The sequence below is a fragment of the Ammospiza nelsoni genome, chromosome 5 (assembly GCF_027579445.1).
Source record: "Ammospiza nelsoni isolate bAmmNel1 chromosome 5, bAmmNel1.pri, whole genome shotgun sequence".
Classification (NCBI taxonomy): domain Eukaryota; kingdom Metazoa; phylum Chordata; class Aves; order Passeriformes; family Passerellidae; genus Ammospiza; species Ammospiza nelsoni.
Window position 1 is genome coordinate 64,741,267 of NC_080637.1, and position 10,827 is coordinate 64,752,093.

The 10,827-nt window shown below is 43.3% G+C and overlaps 1 protein-coding gene across 1 annotated transcript in view; it reads left to right on the top strand.

Annotated features, from left to right (window-relative positions):
- The window catches only part of TBXAS1 (thromboxane A synthase 1), a 227,848-nt gene extending 220,007 nt beyond the window's left edge, over nucleotides 1-7,841 (top strand). The window contains exons 10-13 of the mRNA XM_059472124.1: nucleotides 1,081-1,169; nucleotides 3,594-3,731; nucleotides 5,620-5,782; nucleotides 6,391-7,841. Of these exons, the coding sequence (XP_059328107.1) occupies nucleotides 1,081-1,169; nucleotides 3,594-3,731; nucleotides 5,620-5,782; nucleotides 6,391-6,465 (465 nt within the window). The 3' untranslated portion in view covers nucleotides 6,466-7,841. The remainder of the gene's footprint in view (nucleotides 1-1,080; nucleotides 1,170-3,593; nucleotides 3,732-5,619; nucleotides 5,783-6,390) is intronic.
- The last annotated feature ends 2,986 nt before the right edge of the window (nucleotides 7,842-10,827 follow it).

Below are 10,827 nucleotides of genomic sequence, written 5' to 3' on the forward strand. Positions count from 1 at the left end.
AGGGGCCCCAAATCTTCATAAAAGGTTTAGTCTAGTCTGACGTCTGTGCTTTTCTCCAATTTACTCTGTGTCAGTCCTTAGGAGATGCTCTAATTTAAAACAAAACTCTACTTTCCTGATGAGGTTATTCGATATACTTTGGCTGCCCTCTGCTGAAAGCACTGAATAAAACAGGGAAGATGCCCTTTTCCCAAGGAAGGTAACTGGGAGAAATTCCCTGTTTTTCTGTGTGCTGACTCCTGTCAGTGCTGCTGTTTGGTGTCTCTCACTGTCTGTCTGTTGCCAGTCGGAGGGCAAAGCCTTCTGAGCAACAGCCCTGTTGGGGTTTCAGTGCCCACCACTCCTTGTCAAGGGCTGAATGGCTTTGTAGGATTGTGAAGGTGTGGGCTCAGGAATTGACCATTGTGAAAAATTAAGCAGCATTAAGCAGGGGCTGGAGGAATCAGGCTTCTCTGCTCAGGCACTACTGCCGTGCTGCCAGGTGGGATTTGAGCTCTACATTGGCACCTCACTTCTTAGCAGAACAATTTCCCACTGTGAACTGTTCCTCATGGGGGTTCCAGCCTCTTCCAGTGCCATCTCCACCCCTCCACAGGCATCACAGCACCAGCACCCTGCTTCATTTCTATAGCTGGGAACTGCACAGGGGTTGTTCCAACATTAACAAGAGTAACTGGAGGACTTGCTGTTCTGTGAACAAAGTGTGAGCCTCCTGTCCTTGGGAAGGAACAAGGGTCCTGTGCAGATTTTGGTACATGTGTGAAACAATAGCTCTGTTTCAGCTATTGATGCTCTCTGTAATGACCTGCTTTTAATGCTTCCTAGCAAGTTGATTTATTATTATACCTTCAGCTGGGCTGTGCACCAAAGCATTTTGATGATGAAAGGAATGTTACACACACATTTAATTACTGCCCACATTTTTGTATAATTTTATCATTTACTGTTTTAGATGAGACATCGAGTTCTTCTACAGGAAAGATGCCCAGGAAAAAATAGATGATTTAAAAGCTAATCTGGGATGAGTTTGGCACTTTTATGTGAGAAAACATAATTGTTCCTTTTGTCCTGCCCTTTCAGATGGTCCCTGATTGCCAAAATGTACAAGAACTCCCTTATCTGGACATGGTGATTGCAGAGACGTTGCGCTTGTACCCACCTGCATTCAGGTATCTTTTTTTTTTCCCCTTCTGATTACACAGGATTGCTCCCTGGCTCTAAAAAATGGAAATCTGCTCTTGGAAGACCAATGGTCTCTCAGTCTCTGTGCCAACATCAATACTGCTTTGTGCATTTGAAAGATACCATGCGGCCTGTTGAAGGAAAGCTGGATAATTCTGGTATTTCTAAAGCATATTTTTACAGTGAATTGGCCAAGGTCGCTTCCTCACATCCCCCAAGGTTGGAGGATGGAGCCATTTTGGAGCAGGTCTGGCCAGAGAAAGACAGAGGCTGCTCTTCCATGTGCCTCAGGCTTTGGGGATATGCACCAAAACCCATCCCTATCAGTGCCCTGTTGGTTATAGAGCCCTGGTCTGTGGAAGGGTTGCACAGTCTGAAAGCTGTATTTTACATTTCTGTTTAACTTTGGCCCATTTACACTTAGCACTGCTTTATACTAATAGAGCTAAATAATGGTAACATCCATTAACTTTTGAAAGTTTTGTCCCAAGTCACACATGACTTATTCTATATTGATGAACTGAAAACAAGCAAAAAAAGAAATTAGAAAATTGATTCTCAAAGCTCCAACTTATCACAAGTATAAATAAAAATATTAAGAAATACAATTTTTTCAAAGAGATCAGCCAGTTGCAATGCTTCTCATGAAGCTCAGGGAAAAATTCAGATGACTGGAAAGAAGCCAAAGCTGAGCTTGCTGTGAGAGCTTTTGAAAAATTTAACCCATGACTGCAAGCACCTTAGAATGAAAAAAGCTTAAAATCATATTCTCTTCTATATGTTCACCAAGATTGAGAGTCAAAATTTTTTTCATGGGCATCTGCAGGATTGTTCAGAGAGTTAATATGAGATATCTACTCCTGGATGAGATGATGGGGTTTTACTGTGTTATACTTGGGGTACCAGTGGAAACTAGTTAAAGTGACAGGGGTCTTTGAGTTTGGGCTCTATCACTGGGAAACAGTCCATGTTTGTCAGATGGGAGACAGAACAAGAATAGAACAAGTTCTTCTGAAGTTTTGTTTGGTGTTGTCAGGGCTGTTTATTGATCCGGCTTTTACTCTGATGGATGTGGAATGGATAGGACAGCCCAGGGCTGATGAAAGATGTTAATTACCTATGACAAGGATTCTGCTGAGTTCAGTGAAAAATGAGTAGCAGCCAAGTTTGTTATGAAATGAGTTGATATTTTTAAATGAACTTACTATCCAGAGAACTTTCTCCCCCAGAACTCATGCTTCCATTATCACCAAATTCATGTAGGAATGAGAAGGATAGCTTGTCTAAGTTTTGGGGGGTTTTTTTTTGTTTGTTTGTTTGTTTTTTTAATGCCAGTGTTTTGTTCCAGGTGTGGAGCCTCTGTTATTTATTTGTCTGTGAGAAAGGGAGATGGGTGACAGCAAGGGAAGAATGTGTTTCTGTGATGATACCAGACTGACAGCCCTGAAGCTGAAATCTTTGTTCAACTTTTCAGCAGAGTGTGGGAAGCAGCAAAGGAAGCTCCTGCACATTGCCTCTCCCCTGTTCTTGCAGATGGTGAGGGAATAGCTCCCAGACTGAGACAGCAGGGCACCCACCTGGCTCTGGGCTGGTTTGGGGTCTGTAGTGACCACCCAAGCACCAAAAGATCTGGATCAGAACCACTCATGCACACGCACACACAATCTTTTGTAAGACACAAGCTGGGCTTTGGCAGGTGGCTTTTCTCAGTGTTGTCATGATGAGTTTCCTAAGGACACCTCTGTCACCCATCACCACAGGGTGGGAGAAAGCAGCAGAGTTTTGTTGTTAACATCATGCCTGTCTTTGATGAATATATGTGAAATGTGCTTTTCTAAGGCTTGTGTATTAGTTGTATTTCTAGAGTAGCAGCAGAACACTCAGCCCTAATACTACAACTAATATAATATTACAACTAATATAACTAATAATCCCTTGCTAAGTTTCAGGTGCTGCACCAACAGGAGGGAGCTTCTCAAATAAAAAAAAACCCTCAAAGCTATATTTACTGTTCTTTTTTTCCTGGAGGCAAACCAGCACACTCTTTCTAGCTGTTATTAGAGATGACTGACACATTTCATCAGCAATTTTCATTTAAAAAATGAGTCTAAACCAAACATCAACAATAAAATTGCAGTTTAGCAGTTAATGCTCTCGAAAACAGTAAACAACCAGAAATGCTTTCCTGTGAAAAGGGCAAAAGTCAACCACCTGGGCTGGAGTTATGGACTTCTAAGTGGAGATGATTGTAACCCGAGAAGATACTGGTATCAGCAATACTTGTTGTATTTATCTATGAGAAAGTGTTACCCAGAAATTGTTTGGTCAGATGAAGACAGATACTTTTACAGATCTCTCCTGCTGTATTTTTAATCTTTATTAATCATCTGGGATGCATGATGTTGTTGCAGATTCACTAGGGAAGCAGCTAAAGACTGTGTGGTGCTGGGGCAGCATATTCCAGCTGGAGCTGTCATTGAAATTGCAGTTGGACACCTTCACCACAACCCTGAGTTCTGGCCAGACCCTGAGAAGTTCATTCCTGAGAGGTATGTGGAGAAATGCTTTTCACCCTTTGGTTGAGGTCCTTATTTGGGCCTGTGGGCACAGAACTCCAGCATCTGCAGGCACCAGATCCTGCTGCTCTCTCACAGCCACAGTCACCCACTATTCATCCAAAGCAGCTTTTCCACCAAGAGAAGCCCAGTTTTATTTAGACCGTGAAAACATGTTATTTCCACTAAATCAGACAAGTGATGATAGTGGTGTATTCCACAGAAGGTGCAAGGTCTGGTCAAGGTTGAACTGGGACAGAGATTTTCAGACCTGTTTCCAAATCAGATCCTGTGAACAATGTTTATTGGGTGCTGAAATTCTGAAGTGGGACAGTATATTCACTGGCTTGGCTGTATCTGGGAAACTCATCCAGCTCCTCTCTGGTTCAGAGCCCTCTTTTCACTTGAAATATAACAATGTGGGTACTCTGTGAGTGGGGAACCTACCCCATCTCCCTCTGGGAATTTGCTCTCTGTCTGTAAGTTAGGATCCTTGATTTTTGCTTGGCGAGACAGTGTCACATGGAGCATTTATGTCTTCAGTGGGCAGGGGGAGCCCTTTCAAGCTGTGGTTTTGTACCTGCCCCGGGTTACAGGTGCTGGGCTGAGCTTACAGGGAGAGTTTCAGCTGATGTGGAGCTGTGGGGAAGCACAATTTAGTTTTGTGGGCAGCTATATTTTTAAACTATTTAGTGGGCAGATGCATTTTAAGCTACCACTACATTCAGAAGTTTACCTAGAAAAGAAGTGCCTGCTCCATGAACAACTGGGTGTGAGGCTGGCAGCCCAGAACCATCTTTGCCAGTAGGACAACACATGTGTGGTGTAGATGGATTTTTCTAATGTTCATTCTGGAACAAATCTAGGCATATGCTCCATTAGAATCTTTTGGCCACAAAGAAAAACAATGCCAGGGTTAGAGAAGCCCAGAGATTTTGTTGGAGAGGAATCTTAGCAGCAACTGGAAGTCTGGGGTGGGTATTTTTAGCAATGCTTATCTAAAAATGCTTTCTTAATTGTTTGTTCACCACTTTTAACAGTAGTATGAAAGGGTGAAATGGTTAGTAGGGGCTGCAGTCCCCTTGATTCACACAGTGCTGTTTGGTATGAATCTGAGATTAATTTCCTTTTGAACCTTCCCCAAGGAATGATCCATAAGTACTAACACTCTGCTCAGATTGTATAGCTGGTAATGTTAGCAAGAATTATAAAATAAGAGCATAACAAAAAATGAAATAAAATAATTCAGCTGCAGCCTTCCCCTTTCTCCCCCTCCCCAGTATTTCATTTTAAAATTGGTGGTAGGAATAAAACAAGGGAGATTTTAAATTTACCGGGCTGATATATGGAGGTGAGCAAGGCAAGTATTATCTGATTATGCAACAGTGCTTAGTACATGAATTAATGGTCCTTCAATCTCCAATTAGGGGCCTCTACAGTACCTTTTGGAGTAGTGGCTCAATCTTATTTAGGTTTTCAAAGCATGGGGATGGAATTAGTGGAAACACACAATATTCTTTTTTCCAAAGCTCCAATTAGCCTGTATTACCTCTCATCTCTTTCTACCCTGCATGAGTTCTCTGGACCTTAGCAGTGCAAAGTTCTTGGAAACTGAATCCAAAAAGATGAGAGATTTTCATTAAAGATAGATTGGAAGTAAAACTCATGTCTCCATGTCCTCTCCTGAAGTCACCAGCTGACAAAGGCTGATGGCCATAGTCAATTATCTTTTTACATAGGATGTCAGGACATAATCTATCAATAGTCCCCAAGACCTATCAATTAAGATCAATTGAAATACCCAGCTTTTGAGATTTAAATTAAAACATGGAATTGAGCAAAAAGTGTTTCTTGAACTGGTTTCCATCTCTGCACCTTCTAGGTTTACAGAGGAGGCCAAGAAGGAACGACATCCCTTTGCATACCTGCCCTTTGGGGCAGGACCCCGTGGCTGCCTTGGTATGAAAATGGGTTTGTTGGAGACAAAAATTACTCTGCTGAGGATTTTGCAGAAGTTTAAATTCAAGACCTGCCCAGAGACTGAGGTTTGTACATGCAGAGGCTTAAAGATCACACTTGTTAACCTGAGGGAATTGACAGTGTGTCCTAGGCAGGACAACTGGTTTGCCTTTGTGACTTCTCTTCATTTGAGAAAACTGCCAGAGACACTTCCATAATAAGGAGAGACAAGGCATGGACTGCATGTTTCAAGCAAAATGTGATTTCAGATATATCATTTTTCCTACAAAAGGACTGTTACACAGCCCTGCCTTAGTGGAGAGCAGTATGGCAAGGCCACAGGCAAAATGTCACAATTCATAGAGGGTGAGAATGTGTGTCCATATTTCACAGGATGTCAGCACTCTAGTATATGCCTATTGCTATGGACATTGCACCCAGCTCTAGAGTTTATAGAGTTAATTTCTTTCTGTTCAGATCTACAGCATTCCTGGGTAACCACTGCCTCAGCCTCTGGCTGTAAATTCTATTTAATATTATACCACCACAGCTGACTGTAAAACAAGCACTTTACAGCTTCCACAGTGATCCTGGTATGATTTGGTCCTCCAGCAAAAATGTCTGTCTGTATGTGGGGGTGTCATACACACATAAACAAACACAACTGCACATAAGACGCTCTTTTCTCTTTCAGATTCCTTTGCAGCTCAAATCAAAAGCCACACTTGGACCAAAAAATGGAGTCTACATTGTGCTGGAATCTCGCTAAAAGGGAATGTACATCCTTGAGCTTCCTGGAATGAGAGCCTTTGTTAGTGAGTCACTGGGTGTGATTATTTTTCAAAAGTCCAAGGACAGGTAGGAGCCTAAGTCCCACTGATGGTCAGTAGGTGCTTCCTCACTGCTCTCCTGTGGGACAGCTTCCAGTCACTTTTTAAAATGGGCTCCACAGTCTTTTTAGGATGTTTTCAAATTGCTGGGAATAGTATCTACAAAGAAGCATTCCACCTTCATTTGCTTTTGTTCATCACACTTCTTTTCACTTATCTGTGAGAATGATTTCCTCATGCTCAGTTTCCGCAATTTAGAGTAGATTTTAATTTCAATTCATCATATGACACATCCTTCTCATGAACTTGTGAGTCCCTAGAGAAAACTCCAAAGGCACCACAGTTACAGCAGAAGACCTGGGATGCAGTGCATTGGATTTTTTCATGAACTCCACTAACAGTCAAAGCTGAGGCCCCTGTACAATGCTTAAGCTCCACCTGTGTCTGTAAAGCCAGAGAAGTTGCACCTCCTCCATGCTTTGAAATGATTTTAAATACACTTAGATTAACGATTTGCACTTGGCACAGTCCATTGACATGACAGAAGAATGAACCAGTAAATTCCAGCAGCTAAGACCAAAGAAATGAGGTGACAGCCGTTTTTCTGTCTGTTGAGCTGCTGTTGGAAAGGTGGAGACAAAGAAGATACAAATCTAAAGCAAGCAGGAGGACTGGAGGAAATTTAAAGGCAATCAGAAGCTGTTGGTACCACCTCTGCTTCATGGGGAGGCCTTTCCAAACACTGCAGTTGGCACCACCTCTGTCTATCTTGAATCAAGGAAATTAAGAGCATGTGTGCACCAGAGCTGGTGGCAAAGGAGTGGGATCCAGGATGATCAGATCCAGCAGCTCTCTTGACCCCTGTGACACTGGAGCAGGTCATGTCCCAAGTGCCTCACCCCCTCAGGAAGGAATCTGTCTGATTGCCAGCTGCAGCAGCCCCATGGATCCCTTCAAGCTGTGTGACTGTGCACATGCATCTTCCCAGCCAAAACAATTGTAGCTTCCACTCCTGACATTCCCTCTGTCCCACACTTCTGCAAAGCCTCCCCTGCCACACAGCTGGTGTTGTACAAGAAGCTGGAAGGGGGCACAGCTGGGCCAGCTGACCCCCACTGAACACAGGGACATTCCACACCTTATGGCGCCATGCTCAGCACATAAAACTAGGGGAAGAAGAAGGAAGGGGGACGACATTCCAAGTGATGGCATTTGCCTTCCCAAGTCACTGTTGTGCCTGCTGGAGCTCTGCTTCCTGGGGTGGTGGAACACCTGCCTGCACATAGGAAATGGTGAATGAATTCCTTGTTTGGTGTGTGGCTTTTGCTTTACCTATTAAACTGTCTTCATCTCAATCCATGAGTTTTCTCATTCTTAAAATTCTCTCCCTCATGCCACTATGGGGGTGTGAATGAGCAGCTCTGAGGGGCTGAGCTGCTGGCTGGGGTTAAGCCACAACAACAGAACTGTGACAAGAGATTGGTGCAGTCCCAAGACCCTTTAAAAAAATTCATTTATTCTTATATTTTTTCTTTAAAAATTTTTGTATAGAACAAAAACTCTTGCAGCACTATAAAAATAAGGACGCACCTTTGGTTCTTTGCAAGTCTTGACTTTCTGCATGCCTGACAGAGTCTGCTTGAGGGTTCCTTAGGTACAGCATCTCTTGGTGATGTGCACAGAGAAGTGTTGCAGCAGCAGGAGGAAGAGACTGACTGCTCAGCTTCACTGCAAGGATGGAGCCATCTGCTCACTGATGCCTGGCCAGGCCCCTGAGTTTCTCTCCAGCAAGCATCTTTTGCTGCCTTCTTCCCACATGCTGCCTGAACACTGATCAAATTACTGGATCTTGTTCCTCAAAGACTGTCTCTCCTCTTTCATGTATATTTTTTTTAACATAACTGTATAGGCAACAGTGGTGAAGCACTGACTGGGGAAGTCTTGGAATTGTTCCTTTTTCCATGGAGCATTTCTGGCATGCTAAGCAGAAGTGCCCTGTTACAGACACACTGATTATATGAATTGCTGATAGAGTGATTGTTATTTATTTGAAAAGCAACATGCTGTATTTACCTTAGTTTCTACACATTACGCATAATTTTTCCCCTCCTAGAAACAGTGAGCTGGAGGCTGATTTTCTCTATAGCTTACATACACAGTTGACAAAAAGCTGGATGGGCCCTGCCTAAAAGCTTCCCACCTACCAGAATGAGCAGGAAGTTTATTCCATCTGAAGTCATCTGTCAAAGGGTTGTTTGTATTTCTTACATGAATCAGAAGATTGTTGTGTGCTTCATTTTTGACAAAATAAGCCAAGCCTAAATCAATCTTTTCCCTTTCTTACCCATGATTTTGTATAAATTCTTCTTCCTGCTCTCTGCCTCTGCAGCTTGGTGGTGTGGGTGAGCACTTAGCAGTGAACACTGAGGCAGAAGGCATGGGGTACCTCAGCCTTCTTCATGTTCTGGATAATCAGAGCTCCTGTTTCCTTCTAGAGAGGACCCACATTTTCCCTAGTCTTCCTTTTATCACCCACATACCAGTAGAAGCTTTTTTTTGTTGCCCTTGACATCCCTGACCAGATTTATTTCTATCAGGACTTGCTTTAGTTTCCTAACCTGATCCCTGACTGCTTAGACAATTTCTCTGTACTCCTCCCAGGCCTTGCTTCCTCCTTCTGTAGACTTCTTTTTTTGTTTGCTCCTTACTCATCCATTAAGGCATCCTGATATTTTTGCCTCACTTCCTCTTTGTTGGGATGCATGACTCCTGATCTTGGAGGACGTGATATTTGAATTTTAACAAGCTTTATTTGATGCCTTGTCTTTCCCTTTAATCCTGACCTGTAAGGTCTCAATCAGCTCCTCCTCCATCCCCAGGTGGAGCTCCATGCACTACACCTGGTCACTGACAGAGGGTGACACCCCCTTCTCATGTCCTCTGTCCTTCCTCAAAAGCCTGTACATTTCCATTCCAGCACTCCAGTCACAGGAGCCATCCCACCACGTCTGTGTGAGGCCAGTGAGATCACAGACGTGCAGCAGTGCACATCTCTAGCCTCATTTTTTATTCTGCATGCTGCATATACTTGCAAAGAGGCATTCAAGTTGTGCTGGAATTCCTTTGTGCTCCTCTTCAGGTGCTCTCCTGCTGAACTATGAACCCTCTCCAGGCTCTGTGCATCTCTTGCTGGCACTGGCATCAAACTGGTATGACTGGGATGCATTGAGGTGCCTCTCCACCAACATAATTCCAAATACTGATGCCACAGAGAGAAAAAACAGTCCTGAAGTGGCTGCTGGTGTGCATCACATTTTACAGGCTTGGAAAATGAACCAAGAGTCTTTCTCAGCTGCATCCACATTGAACATGGACAGTATGTGTTCAAGCAAACTCACTTGAGTCTGTGCTAAGTGGCTTTCAACCATTCTGGTTCAGAAGTGCTATGTGTTTTCACCTGTCAGTTTGTAGCAGTGTGGAACAGAGAAATTATTTTTGCATTTGAAGTCAGCTTTCTGGAAGTGCATCAACCCTTGTTCTACATGCAGGCTGAGACAGACAGCTAGAGAAGACAGGAAAAAGCCTGCCAACTTTCCAGGAATCCAGGAAGAGCCTCAGGCCATTTGTTCCTTCTCATTAATGGTTGGTGATGCAGTCACAGACACTGCAGACATTGCACCAGGACACTCAGTGGTGCTGGACCACATCCTGGCTGTGTGAGCTCAGCAACACACCCAGAGTGAGCTGTGGCAGGGATCAGTGAGCCTCTGCAAGCACACATTTTCAGGAAAACAGGGCCCTAGATTGCCAGCAGCTGTCCAAAACAGAAACTGCTAATATCACTGTAATCAAGGTGTGTTTGTGCACCTATATAACATGGTCCCAAACTGATCTTGAGCAGGGCTGGTTTTAGAATTAACTAAAAAAAACCCTCAAAAAAACAAACCACAAAAAGATGTCTACCAAAGCCCCCTCCAGAACAAAAGCAAAACAGTGTCAACAAAAACCCCACCCCCAGCACTATGTTTATAATTGCAATAGCAAAACACAGCTTTATATCCTTAAGTAATGGTAACTATTTAGCATTCTGGTACAACGTGCTTCAGTCAGCAGCAGTTGGGGCTAGGGAGGAACAAGGAAGCTGGTTTAAAATTCCTTTCCTCAGAAACATCAAGTGTGTTGTCTTGCATTGCTGAGCTGTGAGTTTGTTTAAAATTGGGCACGTCTGTGTTACAAAAGGGTTTTAGTCATTCTCTGACAGCTGATATGAAGCAAAGGCTGCTTGGTAAAGGAAAGCTTCT